We start from the raw sequence: 27268 nt of genomic DNA on the forward strand, positions 1-27268 counted from the left end.
TAGAAGAATTTGTCAAGGCATAAATCAAATGATATCAGAATATATAGAAATGAAACTATAATTTAAATTAATTATATATATAATTATATTATACTTTAAAATTATGAAATGTAAATTATATTATTTTAGTGCAATACTCCAAAAGAAAAAAAGAAATAATAATTATTTACCAAAAAAAAAAAAAGGAAATAATAATAACAAAATGTTGTTAGATTTGGCAATGTAAGATATCAGAACGCAGAATACTAGGCAAAACGTATTTTTACATTTAACGAACAAAGAAGGAAATTTACTGCGAAGGGCTTAACACTCATAGTTCTTTCTTTCTCTGTATGTTTATCTCTGCAATTTGTTTCCGTCTCTGCTCTAGGGTTGGTACACTGTCCCTTCTTCTTGTTGTCTTCAATTTTCCTTCACAGTCTCTTAGCTTTCCTCATCTTCTCTTTCTTGGGTCCCCATGTAATCTGATTGATGATTAGGTTTTGACTAAGGTACTTGTTTTTCTGTTTCTTGGGTATTACTTCTGCTTGCTCTTTGTTGGGTCCCCATGTAATCTGATTGATGATTAGGTTTTGACTAAGGTACTTGTTTTTCTGTTTCTTGGGTATTACTTCTGCTTTGGGTTTTTGGTACTTCTGAAGTTTTTGAAGGACTTCTTTTGAAACCTAATTTCGTTAATGGGAATTTACTATGTTTGCCTGTTTTATATAAATAATTGGTTTTGCGGTTTTCAGGAGGCAAAACTAGTTGCCAGTAATGGGTGAAACTGGCAAGCGTGGTCGGTCACACAGAGACCACGATGGGGACTACAAGAATCAGAAGAGGCGGGTCAATGATAGAGATGAAAGGGGTGGTGGAGATGAATTGGTGGTTTACCGGATACTATGTCCAGATGGTGTTATTGGAAGTGTCATTGGTAAGAGTGGGAAGGTGATAAATTCAATAAGGCAAGAGACAAGGGCAAAGATCAAGGTTGTGGATCCGTTTCCGGGTTCCAAAGATCGGGTTATAATAATTTATTCCTATGTTAAGGAGAAAGATGAAGTTGAGGTTGATGATGAGTTCAATGATAGACAGCCTTTGTGTGCTGCACAGGATGCCCTTCTCAGGGTCCATGCTGCTATTGCCAATGCTGTGGCTTCTACTGGAGACTCTGAGAAGAAAAGGAGGGATAAAGAAGAATGTCAAATTCTTGTTCCATCTAGCCAGTCTGCCAACATAATTGGTAAGGCTGGGGCCACCATTAAGAGACTGAGAAGCAAGACAAGGACAATCATTAAAATTACTGCAAAGGATGCCTCTGACCCGACGCATTCATGTGCTATGGACTTTGACAATTTTCTCCTGGTTAGTGTTTGCCGTAGCTTAAGCTGTTGCATATTTATTTCTCAGGGCTTATCATTATAGCATTTAGATATTATTGCTTGGAATAGCTTTGTTGTGTATATATTAATTTGTGCAACAGACACAGCCTAGAAGTTTCAGAGTTTGTGGCAATTTCAAGTGTATGTTCTTATATAATCTGGCACTGTTTTCTTTGTTAAAAATAAATAATAAAAACTTTCTTGATTGTAAATGGGGAAAGTTGTCTAGAAAGTTTGGTGTCCCCGAAGGAAAACTGATATCCAACATGTACTGATTTTGTTGGTCTGCTTATGGTGCTATGGCAGTTATCAGGCTCTCAAAGCATTAAGCAAAATGATCAATGTTGTATGTTGGATCTAAATATCGAACATGTAACACTCCTACTTGAAGCTAAAATGTTTTGATGGCTCAATTGTTCGATTAACTGATTCTTGGTTCCCTTGTAAACATTAATTTTGATTTTTATGGCATGTTGCTATTATATTTTAGAACTAACTGTGAACACTTATTTATATGTGTTTTAAGATGTTCTTCTAGCGTAAAGATCTGTTAGATAGAGGCTCTACAGGGACTTATTAGAGTTGGAATACTATGTTTCAGAAGATTGTTTCCTGGTCAATTGTGCAGTAACTTAATTAATCTGGCACTGTACCTAATTGATGTAGTATGTGGTCCTCTTTCTCTGTTCTGTAATTTTGTTGGGCGTGTTATTAGTTTGAGTTCTTTCACACTCTTAAAAGTACATGCGAAATAACTGGAGACGATAAATTGTAATCACTACGAGGTGGAGATTCTCACATGGAAAAGTCAAGAGTCTTGAAACTATTAAAAAAATTTAAGTTGAGATTTTAAATCTTCACTTGAACATTTGCTAACTGGTTTCGTGATTTAAATTTCATGCTCTTTTTCTTCATTTTGGTCCAGTGTTACTATCATCCTTTAGTACACTTTTTTGGGTAAATTTTTGTTTCTTTTTTGTCAATAGATAACTGGTGAACCTGAAGCAGTGAAAAGAGCATTATTTGCAGTTTCTGCAATTATGTACAAGTTCACTCCAAGGGAGGAGATTCCTCTTGAGACAACTATTCCAGAAGCCCCGCCAAGCATAATTATCCCTTCAGATGTCCCACTCTATCCACCGAGTGGGCTATACCCTAGTGCAGATTCCATTCTCCCTTCAAGATCTGTCCCTCCAATCCTAGGTGCTACACATGTACAGGATCTCCAAGGATATGCAGATACTGCAAATGCATGGCCTTTATATTCATCTTCTCTTCCTGTAGTTTCTGGTTTCAGTGGTGCCTCTCGATCAGAGGAGTTAGTTGTGAGAGTATTGTGTCCCTTTGATAAGATTGGCCGTGTAATCAGCAGGGGTGGGGGCACCATTAAAAGTATAAGGCAAGCTAGTGGTGCTCGTGTTGAAGTTGATGATACAAGGGATGATCGTGATGAGTGTATCATTACTGTCACGTCAACAGAGGTATTACCTCTTGCCTTTCTTCATACTTGATTATTCATTTGGCCTCTCCACCACTTCTTCGTTATATCATTTATATGTATCTAAAATACAAGTATAAGTAAGGAAACCCTGTCAAAAAATCCCTCGTCCATCCCTATCTTGTCCTTAGTATTACTTTCAATCCATTCCTGAATTACGGGAATACCATATTGTGCCATTTGGGGCCTGTCCTGAAATTTTCTACTCCATACGTATCTCTAGTATAATGATTCATTACTGGAGTAGAGATATGCCTGTGTAAGCATTTCCAGCTTAACTTCTTGGGATTAAAGTATTGGACAAGAAGAGTCAATAAGCACTTTTATAACATCAATGTATTGCTGACATATGTTCTTTTAATTACGTCGATAAGTTAAAAAAAGTTGTCCTTCCAAGTTAGTGCACTTCTGTCTCTTAACTTTTTCTATGTCAGGTAACATTATTTATTAGAACAGGTTGTTTACATTTTTATTTGGTGAAAATCATTTAATTTCAAATGTATTACTGAAATGTGCATGTATTTAATCTCTGTTTGATATGATAGCTCTTGTAATATCGAACCTAATTTCGTGATGTATTTATGTTTCTTCACTACCATTCTGCTTAAGCTGCACATAACACTCATGTTCAAGAACAGTTGATTATGTTGAGTTGGCTCTTTGGCAGTCTCCCGATGACCTGAAATCCATGGCAGTGGAAGCTGTTTTGTTGCTGCAAGATAAGATAAATGATGAAGATGATGACACTGTTACTATGCGACTTCTTGTTCCATCTAAAGTTATAGGATGTATCATTGGAAAAAGTGGTTCAATTATTAATGAAATTCGTAAGAGAACTAAAGCTGATGTCCGTATTTCAAAAGGTGAGAAGCCAAAGTGTGCTGATATCAATGATGAACTTGTTGAGGTTCGTTTTCAAACTTTGATTTGTGTGGTTTACTGTTTCCTTGTTGATTACATTCTTCATTTTAATTTTTCTTCATATTTAGATGGTAGGAGACAATGGTAATGTCAGAGATGCGCTTGTTCAGATTGTATTGAGGCTCAGAGATGATGCATTAAAAGATAGAGATGGTGGTCGTAACCTCTCTTTGGGTGCTGAATCTCTTTATTCTGGTGGCACTGCTCTTTCTATGCCATCTGTGCTGACCTCTGTTCCTCCAGTTGCTTCACTAGGTTATGATCAAAGGGCTGAAAGTGGAAGTGGCTTGGGCATGATTTCGTCAAGTAGTCTTTATGGATATGGGTCTTTGTCGGTATGCTTTTTTGACCAATTTAATAGTTATATTATTTACAGTCATCTGTACTAACCAGCATCAGAACCACCATGATTGCCATTGTAATTTATAATTTTCTTCATAGGTGCCATTCTGCAGGATTCTATTACCATGCTTCTAAGGTTTCACATCAGTAGGTTGTTAGATATGACTCATTACGCTATGCTTTTAATGAAATAATTTATAAATTTATCCAAATTGTGTTTATATCTCTTTCCATCTTTGCATGTCTTTTGGTGTTGAACCATCCATAATTGTTTCTATGTGCTCACTTTTGTTGCAAAGGTAGTCAAGATCTTTTATTTTTGTAGATTTTTCCATTCAGTTGGGTAGGTTTTAAATCAGTTACCATGTTCAAGTAGAAGGTGAAATTTTAAGAATCTATTTGAAAGGCAATTAAGAGAACTGTGTTTGTCCTTGCAGATATCTGTATCGGATGTCTTGAATTTATTAATTCACATTAGCTGAGAAGAGGAATTTTATTTTATTCATCTGTTGGTTCTTGCGGTTCAATTGTTGTTCAGTAATATTTGATTATCTTCTTTTATTCTGTTGATTACTTGTTAATATATTTGATCTGTTTGAAATTTTATTTACCCTTGTATTTCTGAAAATTTTTGACAGCTTTAACTTCTTCTCACTAATACTCGTTTTTTTCCCTCTCCTTTTGATAGATGGGAGAAAATGGCTATGGATCTATGTCATCTTACTCGTCTAAGCTCTATGGAGGGTCAGTATATCAACCACCATATGAGATTTGATCATGTAGTTTGTGTGATTTGTAATGGAGACTGCTATCATTTCATGCCTCTTATGCAGGTTGCCCCCTTCTTCAACAGTTGAGATGCTGATTCCTGCCAATGCAGTGGGTAAAGTGATGGGCAAAGGAGGGGCAAATATAGCCAATATTCGGAAGGTTGGTTCATCTTATTCTTTTGATATTAAATTATCCATTTTATTTCAATGATCTTTTGTAAGTTATTGTGTTAGCATTGGATCGAATCCTGTGATAGGTCATTAGAGTTTTTAATACAAATTTAGTTAGAAATAAAATGATATTTCCACGTTTAAGGAAGGAGAGTTATAAATTTTCATGTCATATTTTAACTTCATGTCAGAATAGACTATAGATACCCCTTGTAGTTTGGCCTGTCTATGAAAGTTGTGCTGTTGTTGCATCTGATCACATTTGCCATGCAATTTTGACCATTTATCCGGTCATGGGACAATTAACTTTTCTTGATAATGGTATTTTCTTATATATTTCTAGAGCTTCTAGGGGTAGATCTAACATGCTTCCAATTCAAATTGTTTTACCAATACTGTGGAACGTGTTAGTTGCTTCTTTGTTTACCTGAAAGGGATTCTCATTTCTACTTGTTTCTTTTCCAGATATCCGGTGCAGTTGTAGAAATATCTGAGTCCAAATCTTCCCGTGGAGAACGTATTGCTCATATATCTGGAACACCTGAACAGAAGCGCACAGCAGAAAACTTGATTCAGGCATTTATAATGGCCCCATAAGGTTTTAAGGATACTTATTGATGTTCAAAGCTGAATAGTTAAAATCTTGGTCATTTCGCTCTCATGTTTCCTCTCCTTTGCTCGTTTAGGTTTTTGGTTCAGGAGAGGACTTCTGTCTAGTCTAGGCTTATTCAATTGGACTTCTGATCCTTACGTAGTAGTGATATCAGAGACATGAAGGTGGATTCACTGCTTGCTTAATGTTTAGGGGATACAGGTTTCCGCTTTTATCTCTTAGTCGATTCTTATCCAGCACTATCTTCAAACTTGGTCAGGAACTTATAGTTCTTTCACTCCATTCGCATTTGCTTTATCTGATCTTATCTTTGCCTAGTGTAGAGTCCAACTTTTCCAAAGATGTCGAAAGGAAAAATTTATTCAGCAATCTTATAATATATGTATGGTATATTCTGTCCATTCAACCTCTTCTTTTAGCTTCTTCTGTGAAGCATCTTCTCTACTACTTGTGCAAGTGCAGTGTGGTTGGTGATAATCTCTTCTTTATAGATTCTCCTTGACTTACATTTCCAGTGCAGCTGAAAAAATAGCTCAAATCATCTTCTGCAATTAGATAAACTATCAGGCAAATCATCGTGATTCTGGATACATGAAATGTCATCAGACTTAAATCATGGATTCAGTGTAACAAATACTATTTTGTTTCTGGCCTTCTTTAAAATCCATCTACAAAAATTTTCTGAAGTATATCTCGTAATATTCCTTTGACGGAATTGAGCATGCCTTGTATCTGAAAAATCTAAAAGGGAAGTTGCAGTAGATTGTGCCTCATAGAACATACTCATTCCTGAATACTCTCCATTTCTTTTGCTTCTTGGTTTTGTTGGACAAAGATTACTGTTCATATCTGAGATCTCCTCTTTCCTTGGAGTGTATTGTTACCTTGGTGCGCTGATGAATAGGAGGCTATTCAGTTTGTTCAGTTTAAAGTTATGTTCGCTGTCTATCTGATCCTTGGCTGGTTGGGTTTACCACCCTTCTTACCAAAATTTTTGGTTTCTCAAATTTGACCATGGTGTTAAATTAATTATGCGATTCTGGAAATGAACTGTGCTCATTGATAGTATAGTTCATTCAATTGATACCAACCCCCCTAATGAAGGCAAAGTGTGTGCTTATTGAGATTCTGCTATCTAAAATATTTCCTCATTCTGCATCCTGATGGTGTTATGGTATTCAAAATAAACTCCATGAAAAACAGTATGAACGCGGCAGTATCCTGATGCTTCTTGGTCACTCACTCTCGTTTTCTCATATCTTTTGTTTTTTGTTCTATCTATTATGTGACCCTTGAATGATTTGTTACAGCATATTTCGGCAATTAGTACAGCATATTTAGCAATTGGCTAAAAGTTCTCACATATTGTGATTCTTCCTTCTAACATTTCTTCCTCCTGTGTCGTGATCGTCTTATCATTGAAATATGCTGTGATAGCTATAACACAACCATTGCAGTAGCAATGATGCTTATTTTAAAGCTCTTTACTCATTTCCCCATAATTCTTCTTTTGTATCCGTGTTTCTAGTTTACCCTTGAATTATTTGTAAAGGTATATTTGAACGTTGGAACCAACCTGCTTACCTTGTCGAAGTTACTATTTCTTATTGGATATATATGGCTTTAAGTTGATAGGATCTTTTCTTCATACACGGAAAAGGGATATATGTGCTGACAAAAGCTCATCAAAATCAACTACTCTTTCTTCAATGGATCATGCTCAAATGCATATACTGTAAAATTTCTTTCTGCCTTGTGTCATCTTTTCCAGGTTTGGCCATTTCACTGCCTTGCATTCCTAGACAATTTTCAAAGTCCCTTTCTTTTAGTTAATTTTGTAGATACCATTGTTCTGTATTTTTTTATTTTTATGTTTTTCCCGATCATGGTAGTAGGCTGTCTGGCAACCAGGTAGATTCTTTTTCACTATTAGTGGGGTTAATGCTGAGTCAGTAGCATAGAGCAGCTGCAGTGCATGTATAGGCCATCGATTTATTTGTGCCCTGATATTGATTTGTTTTGTTGTGCTGAAACTGAAATCACTAAAAGATATACACTTCTGATGGTCTATTAGTTTTCATGTGCGGTGGGGATGTGAAATCCGCTACAAAGCAGCAATTTGCATTTGCCTGTACAAGTATACAATTTTGTTGTAACATATCATCCTTTATACCCATAAACGTCCTAAAAACTAATATCAAAAAGACAATTTAGCTTGTTGGATTTGATATTTGATTTCTTGATTTGTTGGTGAATTTTTTGTTTGTTTGCTATATGGAGACTTTAGTGCGGGGTAAAGGGGAAGAACACAGGAATAGGGATTCAGGTTTTGTCATGTTATTTTTCTATGTTTTTCTCAGTTGGGATGATAATAATGTATGGTTATTTGAACCAGGGCATATTATATATATATATATATATATACCCAGGTTGTATAATCTAATGGCGGTAGCTGAAAGTTGTATTTCTAATGGAGTATAAAAATATGAATTTTGAATATTTTTCATAGTTACTGGTTTGTGATACATGAATATAAATGTGGCAGTGCAAGTTGCTTGCTTCTGGGTAAATCCAAAAGTGGGTGTACTGTAAGATGAAGTAAAATTTCTTCCACGTTGAGAGGTGAAAAAATTTGCATAATTCTCTATTTGTCTGGATCATGTACTAAAAATAAATAAATAGATAAATAAAAATGGAACAAAAATTGTCAGCATAATAATTATTTTGATTGAGATTTGTTATGTTCATGGTAGATATCTTGTCAAATTTACCATGAAGAGATTTACATCTTTGGCCAGCAAAATATGATCACCCTCTCATTATAATAAATTTATCATCTTATAAGCAAGAGAAGTAATGAAACGATAGTTAAATTTTGATAAACGAATTTTTGGTGGGAAAGGCGGAATAACCAAAAGGGGTTTTGATAAGTTGCGTGAGATAGATGACAAAATAAAAACAAAAATTAGAAAGGAAGTGTGTGGAAATGCGACACGGCAGTGCACTACCGGCAGAATCTCGCTCGATTTTCTTGTTTTGGGGTGCGACGTGTACTCAACATTTCTCATAAGTTGTAGGCTAATGCTGCTACCAAAATTATTACCAAATTACTTGGCTAACATTTTTAATGGCCTTTAAATGGTAATAATAAGAAATATATTTATATATATATATACAATATCATGCGTTGGGAAATGAGAATTGAGAATTGAGAGGCAGCGGCACTTAACGCATAAGCTAACGACAAAGAAAAGCCCATTATCTAAATTTGTCTGATGTTGGTGCTAAGTTGCAGAGTGCCTAATTATCTATTTATATTCATTCTATCCAATCCATTTGATTTGATAATAATAAAATAAAAACCCCAAAACTTGAAATTCTGAAACCAACCAATCTCTCTTGTCTCTCTCCATTGGTGGTGTATGTATGTAAGTATGATGGCGAATTGTGGCAGGAGAGGTGAGTTGGTGAATTCCATGTTGCGCCGCGTATTATGGAGTCAGAGGAGGTGTTTCAGTGCCGTCCCTCGTGGCTCTACTGCCTCGTCTTCTTCTTCTTCTTCTTCTTCTTCGTCTCAGGACCTCATTAACTTTGAATACCAGCATAGTGCTCACAAGTAATCTCTCTCTCTCTCTCATGCTTCTCTATTTATGTGGAAATTGGAGGCTTAATTTTGATTTCTTTTTGCCATGATTCCCTTAGTATATTCTAGGCGAGAGACGACTGATTTACATAAACACAATTTTACTTAAAAATAAATAAACAAATATATAGAGCCTGTTTTTAGCGCTAAAAATAGAGTTTTTTGCGCGGTTTTCTCTCTGATCTATGATACTCAGTACGCAAAACTAGTATTTGATGAAAAACTTATCATACGGGACTGAAAATAACATGTATGTAACATCTGGCTGGGAACTCTGTTTCTCCAAATACCTATCTGTCTATTTGGGCCTGTTTTCTAAGCATAGCAGTGAACCTCGTTTTCGGAACCTCAACTGGTATGAAACTTCTTCATGAGTTAATGTTGATCAATCTCAACAAATTTTTTTTTTTTCAACCTTTTTTTGGGAAACTTGTCCTTTGGTTTGCAATATACATAGAGGATGTTTGTAAATTCTAATAGTAGGCTGATGCTATTGGAAGTTGTAATTTTTAGGCAGTCCATTTTATTTCACACTAGAGATTTTGAAAAGCTTTCAGTGTTGGGTATTCTACTAGAGATTTTGAAACTGTCTTCTACACTGAATGATCTGGCCATTATACTAACTCATCGTTTCATAAGCTGCGCCCTTTCTGCTTTTGGAAACCATTTGTTTGTCCTAACGTACGGTTTTATGTCAATTACCACAAAGCATGTTGCACTTATGGATGGTTTTCCACGTCTTAAATACTTCTCTTCGAGTAAACTATTTAGTGTCATCTGCTGATCAAGTTTCTTTATCTGTATCATATACTTATTTCTGTAACAGTTACCACCCAATTCCCATTGTATTCTCTCAAGCAAAGGGTTCATCCATACGGGACCCAGAAGGCAACAGATATCTAGACTTTCTTTCTGCTTATTCTGCAGTTAATCAGGTAAAAATGAGTCACTAAATTATGCTGTTGTATATGAACTTCTGTAACTAGTTGATTTATCGCCAGTACCTTGTATCTCTATTTAAATCACATGACATTAATTTTCTTGCTTGAAGTCATATCAACAGTCCAATTATATATTTTGTTGTTAGGACAATAGTCTTGAAGTTCCAATTTGGCTTAATCCTTCCATTATATAACTTCATTTATTTTCTGTAGGGACATTGCCATCCAAAGATCATGAAAGCATTACAAGAGCAGGCAGAAAAGCTCACTCTTAGCTCTCGAGCATTCTATAATGATAAATTTCCAATCTTTGCTAAGCATCTCACAAGCATGTTTGGCTATGACATGATGCTGCCCATGAATACTGGAGCTGAAGGTGTTGAAACCGCTCTTAAGTTGGCCAGGAAATGGGGTTACAAGAAGAAGAAAATTCCAAAAGATGAGGTAAAATCTAGGATGGGAGTCTTATAACTGAGATGCATATATATATATATATATATATAGAGAGAGAGAGAGAGAGAGAGAGAGAATGTGGCTAATAAATCTCTTAATTGATCAGGGGTAACAGATTTGATTAGTTTTATTGTCTGAACTTAAATTATTTATGTCTAAGCATGCTTTGTACATCTACAGACTGCAAATAAATGCAATAATATTTACATGAGAAAGGCAATTGGTAAAAAAGCTTAATATAGAGAAACTTTGTGAGTTTTTTTTTTTGTTTTTTCTATTTGGTGATAATAATGTAAGACAGCAGGCAGGATATGTAATCTTCTCTTAGTGATGTCAAAATTGATAATCTTCAATGCTGAGTCACCAATTTCATTATGTTTTGGATATTATCATATGGATCTTGAATTATGTTAGTTGAGTTGTTGAAATATTCTTGTCTTTGCTAAATGCACTTTTATTTTACTGCATTTTCATCTGTTTAATTTAGATTTACAGCAAAGTACTTCAGACCATTTTGGTGATCTATATATGTTATTGTAAGTTGAAGTTTTTGTTCCGGATAAGCCTCTTATTCAAATTGAACTCTATGCAGGCTATCATTGTTTCATGTTGTGGCTGCTTCCATGGTCGTACATTGGCAGTCATCTCAATGAGCTGTGACAATGAGGCAACTCGAGGTTTTGGGCCCTTGTTGCCTGGACATGTTAAAGTTGATTTTGGTGATTTAGTAGCTCTAGAGAAAATCTTTCAAGGTCTGGATACACTTTTCTAATAGTTAGGTGTTTGTTCTGTTTGTACTATAGTATTAGATATCTCATTTGTTGAAATATTCTGTAGTTGATGCCTTTTCCATTTATTCTGTTTGAGACTAGAATAAAAACCGTACTTGAGTTTTTGATTGCCTTTCTTATGATGTGCAGAAAATGGAGATCGAGTGGCTGGATTTCTGTTTGAACCTATCCAGGGAGAGGCTGGGGTATGTCTGCTCTAAAATTAAATGTTTATCAATTTGTGAATGCATACAAGATATGTTAAAAGGACATAAAACATGTGACGGGTATGGACTTTGTCTAGGTATTAGATTGTGTGACCTTTAGTTTCTAGATATGCCATATTTTTACTCTATTCTTCTAGTTGTCCCTACAATTTATGCTCTTTGCTGGGGCAAAGTATTTACCGAGAGCAGCAAAACAGATAATTCACTTATTATAGAAAATCCTTGTAATATGGAACCAGGTGGCATTCTTTAAGCATTCACAAAGAAGGTGTTCATGTATCCTTCTTATTGACAGATATGATTTGATAGCAAGCATTACCTACATGTCAATCCCATATTGTGTTTGGTTATTTCCTTCTCATTGCTTTCAAAATTTAGCAGACCATGCAAAGCAGGCAATGAGAGATCCATATATCAATTACAACTCTTATAGTATAGAATGTTCTGATAGCATTCACTGTAAGGGTTGCTTCTCCCAAACCTCAGATTTAGCATATTTTTATAATTGTTCCATTCTTTTCAAATTTTCTGAGAAGAATTGTATTTTTTGTTCATAGGTTATAATTCCACCTGATGGTTATTTAAAATCTGTCCGAAATCTTTGCTCAAAATATAATGTTTTAATGATTGCTGATGAAATACAATCTGGCTTAGCACGATCAGGAAAGATGCTGGCTTGTGATTGGGAAGAAGTTCGACCAGATGTAGTGGTAAACTGTCACCTTCCTTTTTCCTTTCAACAATTGATACTTTTTTTGGTTATGGCAGAAATTTTTGCATCTTTTCTTGTAATTTGGACATATGGTTACTTGAACAAAAACATTATTATGTAATTGCATATTAGATCAAAAATTGGTTCATTAGTTGGTTCTTACATGTAAACCAAGAGTCGATACTCAAAACTTGAGTAAGCAGAAAATTTATCTAAGAACTAATTTATACAATTGAAAAATTGTCCATTCTTAACATACTTGATAATAAATAACTTGTAACACTCCTGAAGCTGGAGCGCATATATTCAACGGATTGAGATTTGAGCATAATGTTGTAAAACTCTCTTTACTTAAAGCTTAGAACTTCCAAACGCTGAACTGCATTGAAGAGCTGCTTTAACCTCAATCCAATTTAATATGTTTATTTTCCCCCAAAAAAAAATAAAAAAGGGTTTACTTTAGGATTGAGTATTCATGTATTAAATAACATTTATGAAAGTTATAAGTCGATACTCAAAACTTGAGTAAGCAGAAAAATTTATCTAAGAACTAATTGAAACAATTAAAAATTGTCCATTCTTAACATACTCGATAATAAATAACTTGTAACACTCCTGAAGCTGGAGTGCATATATTCAACAGATTCAGATTTGAACATAATGTTGTAAAACTCTGTTTACTTAAAGCTTAGAACTTCCAAAGGCCGAACTGCATTGAAGAGCTGCTTTAACCTCAATCCAATTTTATATCTTTATTTTCCCAATAAAAAAATAAAAATAAAAATAAAAATAAAAAATTTAAAAAAAGGGTTTACTTTGGGATTGAGTATTCATGTATTGAATAACATTTATGAAAGTTATAAGTTCTGAATATCAGATTTTTGTTTTAGTTCTTGTACTGCAGTTGTAGTCAAACTATGAGTTATTTGTTTATGTGGTTCATGTAATTTATCATCTCATAGATCAGTCTAAAATGTTTATGTATTTAGAAGAACTTTAATCTTTTTTTCTTAATTTATTTACTTAAAAAACCAGATATTAGGAAAAGCATTGGGTGGTGGAGTAATACCTGTAAGTGCAGTTCTTGCTGACAAAGATGTGATGCTTTGTATCGAACCTGGAGAGCATGGAAGGTGCGTAATTATAACCTTTTCTCCTGCATCCTATTTCATAACCCGCTAACCGACTAGAGTTGAAATATTATTATTTGTAATAAGCTGAGGGTTACCTACAAAACCAATATGATACAGAAATGTAGTGCGCCCGCATTAAAATGGAAATTCCCTAATACTGGTTATTAGAGGGGCTTTTGTATGGAATACCTTTTTCACTTGTTTAGCACCAGAACTTTTTATAGAACTTTTTATAGAGTCCCTATTGGTTATTAGAGAAGTTTTATCTCTGCTTTCATGTTTACAGATAGGAATTTGAATCATTTTTCAGGCGAATAACTATGTTTTCATTTCCAGCAAAAGAATAAACAACTTCTAATTTCTATGTCTGATCTATGATGACCAGACCATGAAATTTGATTTTGTTTTTCAAATTGTTATTGTTATTCTTATTCTTGCTACTATTATTATCGTCCTTGTTTGTACTTAATGGATTTCTGTGACAGTTTTCTTTTCCTTCTGTTTGGAAGTTTTCATGCAAGAGCTCACCCATTTTTATATATTGCTAATTATAGTACCTTTGGGGGCAATCCCTTAGCCAGTGCAGTTGCTGTTGCTTCACTTGATGTGATCAGAGATGAGAAACTTGCTGAGAGGTATCAAATTCATTACCTAGATCAAGATGGGTTGAAGCTGTTCCATTTTGAATATGATAACTAGAGAGTATTAAACTATGGATAATGCATTATTTTTCAAAGTAGTGGTTTTCAAATTTGTGCAATGGAAACTTTAAGATGCTAATCTACAAGTATCTAGTTTCATCGTGAAGTTTAATGATGTATCCTATAGTCTACTTTGCTCAATTTTATATGTTGCAATTCACATTTAAATTACAATGCAATAAAGGAAAATGTTCTGTAACCTGGGATCAGTGATGAATTTTCTAGATAGGTCATCCAATAAATTGCATCCTGCTCAACGTCGAGTTTGGGAAACTTATTAAATTTTCTTTTTGGTGGTAACCTCATCATTTTTCATTTCGTAAGAATTTTTATAGCAGCATCGTTAATCTTTCTGAAAATTAGATGGTGATGAAGTTATATTAGAATTGAATTTAAGCAGGGTTATAAAGGGGCTTTTATATAAACATGGTTTACTTTCCCTGCTTTATTTCTGTACTTTTATATATGGAATATGTTTGTTCTTTTTTTTTTTTTGAGTCCCCCTCCCGTTAACCATCTGATGAAATGAATGCAGAAATTATTCTAAAACATTCTTAATTATCCTGCAGATCTACTCAAATGGGAGAAGAACTTAGGAATCTGCTAGTTAAGATTCAACTGAAATTCCCTAACTATATAAAGGAAGTTCGTGGAAGAGGCTTATTCAATGCTGTGGAGCTCAGTAGCAAGCATCTGTTACCAATTTCTGCTTACGATATCTGCCTAAAGTTGAAGGAAAGAGGAGTCCTGGCAAAGCCAACACATGATTCTATTATCCGATTAACTCCTCCGTTATCAATGAGGTAAATAAGTTTGCAAGTGCAAGCAGCTTTGCTATCTTTTTAAATCATACAAATGCAGATATGAAAAACATTTAAAATTTTATACACACACAAAATATGGCCTTGTTAATGGAAGATGTTTATAGTTCATGTAAAGATTTTACTGAAATATTGGTGACTGGACATAATTCTCTACAGTGATTCAGAAGCCAGATCTTACTTAATTCCAAGTGTTAACAATACTTAGGTGCTTGCCTTTGTAGTTTCTCATGGTTGGTCTGAACCACCCTGAGGATTTTTCTCTTTTCTTCTGTTATATTGTTTGGGCCATTTATGATTGTCGGCATCTTCTTTTATGTCAATATAGCAAGTACAACATGGGATGGGATTGTCGGGTGTAAATGTACTTTTACATTTTGCATGCATATATTCTAGGTCTTATATGCTACTTCCTCCATTGACATTGATTACTTGTGGTGAAATGGATCACATATGTCTGAATTAATTCTAGAGGAAGTTCAATGCATGTATGTGGACCTCAGTAATCCAATTTAAGTAATCTACAAAAAGTTTTGCCTGATGTTATTTCTTTATATATTATTAATTTTAAATTAACTAACTTTTGAAATTTTTAGTTTGGATGAGCTCCAAGAAGGTGTTAATGCGCTTCATGAAGTTCTTGAACTTGATCTACCACTGATGCAGAAGACAAAACCACAAAATATCTCCTCAGTTGCTCCTAGTGTTTGTGACCGCTGTGGACGAAACTTGTATGGTCTCTCCGAATGAAGATATCTGAAGTTGGAATTGCATGTAATTTTCACTCTCCTTAGCAAGGCAATTACATGCTGAATTTATGGACTTTTTCCTTACAATAGGCGTAGTTATCCATGGAATTTACATCTCTTTTTTCACTTGTCCCACACTGTCCTCGACCCTCCACCTCCCACCCCTTTTTGTTTGTTTCTGAGGTGTTCATGTCAATGTAAACTACAAATTCATGTTTATAGGAGAGAGAACTACAGTGATGCAAAACTAATTAAATTGAATAAGCTCTTCATGGTCACCCTTCTACTCTTAGATTTTAATTCCATTTTGCAAGTAATCCATTGTTTAGATTTAACATTAACTAGATACTGAATGACAAGATGATGTGTGGTAGTAATTGGTAATTTTCTTTTTCCCATGTTATTGCAGATCCAGTTTGATGGGCAATGTGGCTTAGCGAATAAATCTCATAAGGGTTTCAGACTGAAAATGGGCCACCTTCCAATTTGTGAAGTCTTAGAAATGAGGCACGAAACCTGATCCAATCCAAATGTGCTCGTCGAAAGAAATAGTGAGACCTTTTTACACACTGTAATTAGAAATTTTACACGGGTGTAGAGGCACTTAAAGGACAATTTTTAATGTTTATCACTTTTAATAATCTTTAGTTTCCATATGATTTAGAATTGTACCCAATATGCTGTGTCATTTTGCAAGTGCTCACCACACGTGAGCTCATGGCCCTCTAAAACTTAATTACGCATTTAGTATCTTTCTTCATTTGATTTTTTTTTTTTTTTTTTAGCCGTTTGATTCTAGATGAATCACCATCCAATCAAGTTTTTGTTTGGAGCGTATAAATTCTTTTTCTATTCTGGTTTCTTTATTGTTCTTTATTTTCTTTATGGAATTCTGCAACCTTGTCATATATGTATTTCTTTTCCTTATCGTAATTATTCGTCGAAGGAGACATGTTGGAGACACAATAATGCAAAGCTTTTGGTGGTTATGTAATTATATATATAGCAAAGGGACAGGTTGAGACTCTTTTGTTAAATAAAAAAGATTATTTTAGAAGGTTCATGTTAGCCATCCATGAGAGAGAGCTTGACAAGCTTATTAAATTGGGAAGGACCTAGGCACATCAAATAAAAGCTTCGCTGGATTTCATCACTGTATTGTGGCTAGTTGTTGAAAAAAGCTTAGCTGGTTTCTAATTTATCATATATATATATATATATATGTATGTATGTATGGACTTTGTAACTAATCAGCTTCCAATAGACAGAAGATGTGCCCTAAAATATTCACTTAATTTCATGATCTTCTTTACTTGTTCTGCTATATTATTGTATAGCTTAGATTGTTAGGCATTATTATTATTTAGTATGAATGAATATGTGCCAGGGATTATGAAACTTTTATAAAGATTGGTTATGAGTATCGTGAAATGAGGATTTGAACTTTGATCGTGACCAAAAGTTATTTAGCAATGGAAAAGTTTCTTGTCTCTCATTGCTAAAGTTCATCATTATGTCTCTAAATGCTTTAAAGTGATAACTGTCCTGGTAGTATTGCTGCTTAATTTACTCCTCCTTTTACCTTAGAACTCTTTTTTCTTCTTTTTTTTTTTTCTTTTTTAATTGTTTTAATATTCGAGGTCCCAAATAACCGAAACGCACCTAAATACATTTTACTTAGAAGTGACCAAAAAGAGCTAGGGATTTAAGATGAAAGTTGAATTTTGATCCTGTATATGTTGTGATTGTCTGTGTGTGTTTTTATTATTATTAATTTTTTTTTTTTATGTTGGTAAATTTGTTGTGTTCAATTTTGAGTTTTTTTTATTTTTTTTTATTTTTGGGTCAGCACTCAGTCATAGATATTCTTTAAGATCCATGTGGCCAGCTGCTGGATGGTTTAAAGATTACATGTTGTCAAATTGAAAAAGAGAGGTGATTGTTTTGGGACCCAGATTATTACTATGTCAGTTAAGCCCACTAGCCCTTTAGACTTTCTAGAGCCCAGATTCCCAAGAGAGTATATGTAATAGATACTAATAAAATAAATCCTCTTTCTCGATTATATTATTCTATGCCATGTAAAAATCTATACGGGTACAACAATCACTATATTATTAATAAAGATAATACTATATACCTGCTTTTCTCTCGTTATCCTTTAATTATCACAATCTTATTTTATTTTTATTTTTGCAAAAAGTTATAAAAAGGGTACGTGGGCCTTGAGAACGTGAGGTAGGTGGTTCTTTTAATTGTTAATGAGAAGGATGGGTCACTTCCAATGTAAATCAAATCGTATACAAATATTCTTGCGAGGATCTGTGTGTGATTCATTCATAGTGGGGAGAGAATAGGGATCTTTTTATTCATTTTAGAATAACTTTATAGGTTGATTAATTTAGAAAGAAACTGAATTAATTAATGGAGAATCAGCGCATATCACTTGTGAATTCACCTCCACCATTACGAGGGCTGCATAAAAAAGATCATCAGGCTATGAGAACATATATGTATATACATATATATATATATATATATATATATATACTTGGTTTATTAATTACCTTTGTGTTAAATTTTTAATAGGTTTATTAATTACCCTTGTGTTAAATCTTTAATATTTAATATATCTTTTCCTCTATTAGAGAAGTGAACGCTTTGTTGGAGATGTCAAAAAAGGATACAACTAAAGAAAAGCTGTTGGTTATTGATACTGTTTTGCTTTGTAGTGGAAGCCCGGGTTGAAAACCATAGGTTAGGAAGACAAAAATAAAGGTAACAAGAATTACTTAAATATATGTAACAATTTTCAGTGCCAAAAAATAAAAATCTATGAACTATATATTGATAGCTTGTAGCCCATCTAATAAATAAGATGAGGGTCACAAATCAACATCGAACCCAAAAACAAAAGGAAAAGGAAAAGTTAAAAAGGAAAATTAATCAATATTGATAAAAACCAGAGAAAACGAGTGGAGCTTTTATGGGTGAGACAGAAAGCTGTTAAAGTTTTAATCTTATTCTATTATAACTTTTCTCCGCGTGGGTAGTGACTAGTGATCTTCCATTTCTAACTCTACCCATCAAATTTCTCTAACATGGTTTTTTCCCTATCAAAAGTTTAAATAAAACCATTTCTCTTTTTTTTTTTTTTTTTTTTTTTAACACGCGAATCAGGGATTTTTTTTTTTTTTTTTTTGGGGGTAAAAACACAGTATCAGGGAAGTGAAGTGAATTATATACAGGACCCAATTCTCATAAGGATGATCTTGGGTAGGCCATTTACCTAAAAAAAAAAAAAAAGAAGAAATGATCTTGGGTAGGGCAGCAGATCATCTCCCTATCATATTGTCAATTTTGTCATGCATAGGGAACCTAAATCAAAAGCTTGAAAGCTACTTTTGAACTTTAACGTAAAGTAAAACAGTAGCCACCCAATAGGTCCACACCCACAATTTAAAAAAAAAAAAAAAAAAAAAAAAGAAAGAATGAAAAAAAAAAAAAAAAAAAAAGGAGAGCCAGAGTAAAGACAATCTTCCCCTTTCAGGTCCCACAGTAGCCTTCCCACTAGAGTCCTTCAGAAACTTGGCATACATGCACACCATGGGCTTTGGGGAAGGAAATTAAATCTATGACACACACAGTCGAGAAATATATATTGAAAACCAGGAATGGCCAATTTAGGACAAAGTTTGCTAGAGCATGGGAAGGAACACTTACAAAACTTTTTGGTGTGGTGCCCAATTTGTGCCTTCGATAATATTATATACATATTATATACCCATGACTCTTTGTTTGCCATATATTTGATGAACTTGTAAGGTGGTCCACTTCCACTTTACAGTGACCCTGTTCTACAAGATGGGTGGGGGAGGGAGCTTTAAAAGGGGAGTAAGGGAATGTATGTACCTTGTTCATAACATGATTATCTTCAAATGGATGATGCAACACCCAATGAGTGTAAATTGTAAATCACTATTTATGGATTATTAGGTGAATGACGTTCCATCATGAGTACATATTAATGGGTGACAATCTAATGATGCGACAATGTCTAACATTGTATACACTTATAACAGAAGGTGCAAATTTATTTGTTTTTTTGACAAAAGGTGCAAATTTATTGAAAAAGAGAAAGATCTCTTAATCAATCATTAAAATTGAGTTTTTATCACTTATAAATGGACTTAATTCAGAAAATAAACCATTAAGATTGAAGTGGAACATGAGATGAAATACTACCCTTATGATAGACCCAAAATAAATAAATAAATAAACTTTTAATTTTGAAAGATGCACTTGATTGGAATTGAAAATTGGTATGACAAAAGTGAATTGAATATACAACAATCGCATTAGCCTTGTATATAAAATCTGGTGAACAAAAATTTACTTTCATCTAGTTAAGAGGGAGTAATTAGGATTAATGTGTAACTCATCTAGTTTCATCCGAGTATAAAAGTACTCCAAGCCTAGCTAGAAAATAAAAATGACCCGGTTAGATTGATCATAAGTAATGTAATAAATAAGAACCATATTTCAGTAAAAAAATAAAAATAAAAATAAAAACTAATTAAAAAATATACACAAATATATAAATATATATTTATTTTCTAGAGAGTTCTGTCCTGTTATAATGAATTTTTGTCCTTTCTGAAATCGAAATTTTAGGTACACCTTCCAAAATTCTTGTCTATCGTCTTTTTTTGATGTTACATGTTTGGTGAAAAATATAATCCAACAAAGTATTTGTAATTAACGACCAAATATTTATGAGTAGTAGGTCACCTAATTCAATCCTGTAAGAAGGCGGAAAAAAAATAATAATAATAAAAATATTTGTTTTGTCGAGTTTTATCGTACGGCCATCGTTTGCGATTTTGCAATCTGTGTTGAGTACAATAAAGTATTGTTTAACTTTCAATTAAGAATGAAATGTTTCTTCAAACAAAGCTAAACTGAATGCAGAATGAAAATATTAGGAAAATAGATCAAGTATAGTATTGGTAAATAGATATTTTCCTTTTTATATTTTCATATATGCATTATTAGTGTTTGTACGTTTAGATTTCGATTAATTTCAAATGCCAAATAAATAAAAAATTCACATATCGAAGAGAAAGATTCCTGAGAGAATGAAAATCAAATAAATATATAAACCGGTCATAAAGAAGAACTGAACCTTCATTTGACTTACTTATTGGTTAAGTGATTGGAGAGTCAATTTAATTACTTTGAAATTTTAATATTTATATTACTTAACATTACACGATTTCGAAGAAATTTATTTTTGAAAATCAGTTCTTTTAAAGTTTGATACTTTGAATCAAAGGGAACTAAAGTTCATAAACAAAAAATGAATTGAAAGTTTTCCATATACATCTTATTTTCACTTAATTTTAAGTTGTTCAAAAAATATTTATAGGAAGGATATTATATATATACATATATATATATATATATATATATATGAAATTTTAAGCTAATTTAACAATTAATCTAGCGTGTGTCCCGCTACTTGCTACCTAATACTGTGATGACTTTAAGCCAACCTCTAATTATAGCATCTATATTTTATATATATATATATATGTGCAGGAGGATTTGTAATATTCGAATTTAATGGTTTTGACGCTTTCACGATGCAAAGTGAGCGAGAAGTATTGAAGCAAAAGACTCTGAAACATTGCTTGTTAGCAAAGGTTTCCAATTTGATTCCTAAAATATAGGTAGGTCCGTCCTTGATCTATAGCATGTTAGATCTCGAACTAATCTTCTAACTAATTAACTACTAGGTTAAAGCATACTAATATCATAGAACCAGTATGCCTTTATAACTAAACTGGCTTGCCTTTCTTGTAGGACTTGATTTCCTTTTTTATTCTATTTTTATTATTTTTTGTCAAACTTGTAGGACTTGATATCTGTGTGTATATATATATATATATATATATATATGTATATACACACATACACAACGAAAAATAGTGAATCAAAATTTATAAATACAAAATTAATAAAGGAAATAATTAACATGAAGTGATTAATTTGTCAAGTGAAAGGTTTTTTTTTTTCTGGTGAATGTGAAATCCAAAGTGCTGTGAAGTGATTAAAATGCAAAGTTCATATCCTCCAAAGCTTGACCAAAAATTGCAAACGCAACCAGAAAAAGAAATAATAATAATAATAATAATAACATGTGGTAAAGTAGGTAGCTAGGGACGTTGATTAATATTTTTGTCTGTACGATGAAACTAGTACGGAAGCCAGGTATGATCATCATGAAATGTAAGAAATTAAGAGTTTAATTATTAATTACACTCCATTTAAGATATTAAGAGTTTAATTATTAATTACACTCCATTTGGCTTAGCTAATTAGGTGGTAAGTCAACAACACATGCCACAACGTGCGGTTGGTTTTCTTGGATCTAATCAATCTTAATTTTATGCTCAATTAATTAATTGCACATGCAATTTTGAATACCTATCTGGGATACAAATATACACTTTAACATGCTTCCAAACCCATCCATATTTACATTCATATTTATACTTTTTGAATCAAAACAAAAGGCAAATAGAGGTCTAGCAATATTAGGTGCACCAGATATTGGATCTTATATATATTCTTTTCATCTTCTTCTTCTATATATATATATATATATATATTCTTTTTAGGTATATGTGTGCATGAATAATGGATGAGCTCCAACCATGCAATTTAACTATAATGTTACACGTATGAATGATTACCAACAATGTAAACTTTGATTTATATATTGTACTCTGTTTTATATATTTCTTTTCTAGTTATTGTGATAATTTTTTTTACTTGCACTCTGGGTTTTACTTGATTTTCGACTTTGGAGTCGTGCTCCGTACATTCTCTGAAAAACTAATCTAAATGCTAAATTCGAAAAGGAATTCATATATGATAAATTGTTGAAATTTGACAAGTGAGAAATTGTTGATGAAAAGGGTTATGGCATGACGTTATTTTATGAAGTTTTTCGACTCTTGTTTTGATCAACGGTGGATGACTTTCGTTCACCAAACTAAAAACTAATAAATAAAAAGACAAGGATGATGAAATATAGATTATGATAACACTTGTATACTCTCCGCACAATTATCATCGTTGGACATTGGTAATGAAGTATCAGTGAGATAATGCGGCAATTTAATTGGATGTTCCAAAAAATTTATTTGTCCTTATTAAATTTTTAGTATACAAAATCAAATAAATAGTTGATTTAATTTAATTAATTTTGTCAATATAATTAAATGCGTTTAGTTAGTATTTTATCATCTTAACTTAAATTTTATTGATATTTATTACCAGTGATGATAAACAGCACATAGTTATTAATTAAATTTTATTTATTAAATAAAATTATAAATTTTTTTATAGTTAAATTAAATATATTTTTATTTATGGTAATATGGTAATATACCAATTAATAATATATTAAAAATATTATTATTAATTTTGATACATTCTCTGTTTTTTTTTTTCGGTTATTCAACCCCAAATAAACCAAAAACTATGCCTCGCATACCAGATTAGGATTGCAAACTATGCTTTACATACGGGGTTAAATTTGCAATTAAACCGGACGATATTGGGCCCAAAGATGTAAAATTGAATTACTTGATACGTCCAACAACAAAGGATAAGTATCTTAAAAAGTGGGCTAAACGGCAAACCCAATCCAACTATACATCCACCCATCTGTGTATATTAAAAACACATGCATAATCAGATATTGGAATGAATTAAGATTAAAAAAAAAAAAAAAAATTTATGTACAATATTTTAATTTTTCCTTTTCTCTATTGACATCTATAAAAATATAATATCGTTGCATTTTTATGACATGACATGACATTAAACTACTCTCAAAGTTTTGCAATTGTATTATTAGATTAATGGATGAACTATGCAAAAAAAATTAATAATAATAATAATAATAACAATAAAAATAAAAATAAAAGTCATGCAAAATGATGCGTAGTGGCAAGCATCTTAATTAAATTAATAGAAATTGAATGATGAATTGCACAAATAATACAGAAGAAAAAAGACACTATCAAGTCAATAATGTACCATATTCAATTATAGACTCCACGAATTTAAGATAAGGGATATAAATATCTAACATAAGAGCATTTGTAATACTAATCCTCCTTTGCAACTTGATTATTTTTATTATTGAAAAAAAAAATTGTAATAACATGATTGTAAGGTTTACTTTTATTTTTAGTATATTTTTAAGCATTGGGTAAATGGGGAGGACAGACATGACACAATGAAATAAGATATATAAAATGACATAAAATAAAAACAAATATTTCACACACACTCTCTCTCTTTCTCTCTCTCTATTACATAAAAACAAATAAAAACAGATATATGACTCTCTCTCTTTCTCTATCTCACACACAGGGAGTCTGAGTGTGAAAGAATCACACGCGCGCGCACACAACACAAATTTGATCTCAAAACAATTTCTTAATTTTTACGTGCATAATAATAATATCCTCTTTTTTTTTTTTTTTTTGGTTTTTCTCTCACATAAAATTAAATCGCTCTTTTTCTGTGAAGACAACCGTGGATCTATCTCATCCCACCAGTCTCCCCTGCTCTTTCTCCCTTCGTTCTCGTTCTCTTTCTCTTTCTCTTTCTCTTTCTCTTTCGCTCTCCTCAACCTCAACAACAACAACAACAACAACAACAATAAGATTTGTTTCTTTCTCTGGTTGGGTTGGGTGTGTATTTTGTTCAATTTTTTTTTTTTTTTTTTGACAAATCAAATAATATTATTAAGGGAGGGGAGGGGGGGTCGTTGTTGTGGAAACCCAAATTCAAAAGCCAAGCCATGCCATATCATCCTTCAAGTTCCAGATCTGCCCCATACCCACTTCCCCAATATATCCATCTCTTTCCCTGACGCACCTCCTCTCACACCCCCTTCTCTCTCTCTTCTTCCAGCTCGATCTGGGATTTGCCCATTTCACCTTCTTTTTGTTTCTCTTTTCTTCTTCCGTATCGTCCGCGCTCTGCAATGGCGGCCATGCGTCTAGATCTGACCTCCAGAGTGTTCCCGGACCCTGATTCCGTGGACATCGACCACTTCGATCGCCTTCCTGATTCTCTCCTCCTCTTGGTCTTCAACAAGATCGGAGACGTCAAGGCCCTTGGTCGCTGCTGCGCTGTTTCGCGTCGGTTCCACACCCTTGTTCCTCAGGTTGATAACGTCGTCGTTCGGGTTGATTGTGTCATCTCCGACGACGACTCATCATCCTCCGCCTCCGCTTCCGATAAGTCTCGTGGCCCTTTCTCTAACCTCTTCCGCTTAGTCTTCGGCGGTATTGTGAAGCCGCTCCAGGCTCTCGGACAGTTTTTGGGCCCCAAAAGAGCGTATTCTTCTGCTTCCGGTTCAGGTTCCGGGTCGTCGTCGCTGGCCGTCGGGAGCGAAGAGGAAGGGGAGGTCGACCAGGGCGGCGTGACCCATCACTCGCCCACTCAGGTTCTGAAGAATTTCAACGAGATTCGGTTCCTTCGGATCGAGCTGCCCAGTGGCGAATTGGGTATAGACGACGGCGTGTTGTTGAAATGGAGGGCCGACTTCGGGTCCACTCTGGATAATTGTGTGATTCTCGGAGCGTCTTCGGTGATATATCCAGGGCCCACCACCAAGTCTTCTTCGCTTGCTCAGGAAAACGGAGGGGCTGATGGGTTTTGCGCCGCCGTCGGAAATGGCGGTGAAGACAATGGAAGCATACCCGAATCGTTTTACACCAATGGGGGTCTGAAACTGAGGGTGGTTTGGACGATAAGCTCTCTGATTGCCGCGTCGGCGAGGCATTATTTGCTCCAGCCGATAATCTCAGAGCACAAGACGTTGGATAATTTGGTGCTGACGGATGCAGATGGGCAGGGGGTGTTGTGCATGAACAGAGATCAGCTGGAGGAGCTGAGGGTGAAGCCATTGTCGGCCTCGTCGGCTTCGAAGAGGACGCTTGTGCCGGCTCTCAATATGAGACTTTGGTATGCGCCTCACTTGGAATTGCCAGATGGGGTTGTGTTGAAGGGAGCAACTCTGGTTGCCATTCGGCCCAGCGAGCAATCGCCGGCCAAGAAGGAGGTTTCCGATGGGTCTTGGGTTTCCACCGCGTTCGAGGAGCCCTACGGGACTGCCGCCAAGATTCTGGTCAAAAGGCGGACTTACTGTCTTGAGATGAACTCTTTCTGAATGGGAAGAGGAATAACGGGAAGGATCTGAGGTATAATTTGAATTATGCCATTCTTTTATTTATTTATTTTGCCTAAATTGATTGCTGTTTCATGTTTGATGGTTTGGTTTCGGTGGGACTGGAATTAATTATCAGTCCCCTTTTTTTCAACTTATGAAAGAAAAGAACCCATTAGCATATATTCTTTTAGCTAATCTCTATTGTGCATCATCGTTGTTCTGAAATTCCTTATTCCCTGGCCCTGTTAATTTTCTTTTGGCCTTTCAGGACTTTCTGGTGTTATGTAGAATGCCCTGAAAATTTAGGGAACATTTTTGGGTTCATTAAGTAAAACTTCTGGGCCTCTGGCAGTAAAAGAATAAGGCAGTCGTTGAAAAGTGTAGGTTTAATTCTTGAATTATTGTAATAAAATCATCTCATCTTGTGATTTTACATCTGTTTTTAGATTGCCTCTTTTTGGGTTTTGAATGTGTATTATGTTCAGAGTCCAAGTTTCATGTAATTTAGTTTGAATTGGGATTCTCAGGTAAAGCACAAGCCTTGGATGGAATAGGAGAGAAAGAAGAATTGGGGTATTTCTGAAAGGGGATAACCACTGAACAATTTTGTATTTGTTCCACATGAAGATGAATCTTGCTTGGACTACCATGGGAGTGGCCATCTTCTGCAGATTATGCGCTACAAAATGTATCACCCTTCAACTCAGAAAGAGTTGAAAACGCATCTGCTGTCTGTTTTATTTCAGGCATATGCTTGTAAGAGTTCACACACCCACCCCAAATAGATTGAGATCTTGTAAGAGCTTGGTGTTTGTAGTCATCTACTTCTATCTTGTCATCTCTCTGTATGTGAATATTATAGGTATGACTATGTTATGCTTCTGTGATATATGTTAAAAGTTCATTTGAGCAATGTAGTTAGTATTAAGCTTTGATTAATTTTATGCAGCATCAAATTACAGTAATGGCAGAATGACATTGATGCTTCTGTACTTGTTTTGGTATGCTAATTGGCCGGCCCTTCTTAAAGGATGGTTAACATAACTTGAATATTGAATCGAAGGATGGTTAACATAACTTGAATATTGAATCGAAGGTAGAGTGTCTTATTGGAGGATTCCAATAAGGATGGTGAAAGTGTTTTGACAGTGTAAAGGGGTAATCTTAAAGCTAGCTGA

General features: G+C 34.0%; 3 protein-coding genes across 8 annotated transcripts; all 3 read left to right on the plus strand.

The window, feature by feature from the left end:
* Positions 1-214: 214 nt before the first annotated feature.
* On the plus strand, positions 215-6080 carry LOC107412623 (KH domain-containing protein At4g18375). Of its 4 annotated transcripts, XM_060816875.1 has the most exons (9): positions 250-581; positions 735-1347; positions 2351-2845; positions 3530-3769; positions 3852-4118; positions 4814-4869; positions 4959-5055; positions 5532-5664; positions 5753-6080. In XM_060816875.1, the coding sequence occupies exons 2-8, from the start codon at positions 757-759 to the stop codon at positions 5661-5663; spliced, it is 1878 nt and encodes a 625-aa protein (XP_060672858.1). In that variant the 5' UTR covers positions 250-581; positions 735-756; the 3' UTR covers position 5664; positions 5753-6080. The 4 variants fall into 4 exon arrangements, with proteins under 4 accessions (XP_015875932.3, XP_060672858.1, XP_048319508.2 ...); XM_016020446.4 differs by having other exon boundaries at positions 215-371; positions 5532-6080; XM_048463551.2 differs by having other exon boundaries at positions 251-581; positions 5532-6080.
* Positions 6081-8876: 2796 nt separating this feature from the next.
* Positions 8877-16691, plus strand: LOC107412663 (ornithine aminotransferase, mitochondrial). Of its 2 annotated transcripts, none has more exons than XM_016020483.4 (11): positions 8877-9295; positions 10149-10257; positions 10477-10707; positions 11309-11468; positions 11637-11692; positions 12271-12423; positions 13461-13558; positions 14113-14193; positions 14829-15062; positions 15677-15854; positions 16239-16691. In XM_016020483.4, the coding sequence occupies exons 1-10, from the start codon at positions 9102-9104 to the stop codon at positions 15828-15830; spliced, it is 1470 nt and encodes a 489-aa protein (XP_015875969.3). In that variant the 5' UTR covers positions 8877-9101; the 3' UTR covers positions 15831-15854; positions 16239-16691. The 2 variants fall into 2 exon arrangements, with proteins under 2 accessions (XP_015875969.3, XP_048319526.2); XM_048463569.2 differs by lacking the exon at positions 8877-9295 and adding an exon at positions 9543-9677.
* A 7706-nt stretch (positions 16692-24397) lies between these two features.
* Positions 24398-27029, plus strand: LOC107412652 (F-box protein At5g46170). Of its 2 annotated transcripts, XR_001580975.4 has the most exons (3): positions 24398-26121; positions 26359-26470; positions 26618-27029. XR_001580975.4 is itself a non-coding variant. In XM_016020466.4 (2 exons), the coding sequence occupies exon 1, from the start codon at positions 24900-24902 to the stop codon at positions 26088-26090; it is 1191 nt and encodes a 396-aa protein (XP_015875952.1). In that variant the 5' UTR covers positions 24400-24899; the 3' UTR covers positions 26091-26121; positions 26618-27029. The 2 variants fall into 2 exon arrangements, 1 of the variants encoding a protein (XP_015875952.1); XM_016020466.4 differs by lacking the exon at positions 26359-26470 and having other exon boundaries at positions 24400-26121.
* Positions 27030-27268: the final 239 nt, after the last annotated feature.

This window comes from Ziziphus jujuba, chromosome 1, assembly GCF_031755915.1.
Source record: "Ziziphus jujuba cultivar Dongzao chromosome 1, ASM3175591v1".
Taxonomy (NCBI): Eukaryota; Viridiplantae; Streptophyta; class Magnoliopsida; order Rosales; family Rhamnaceae; genus Ziziphus; species Ziziphus jujuba.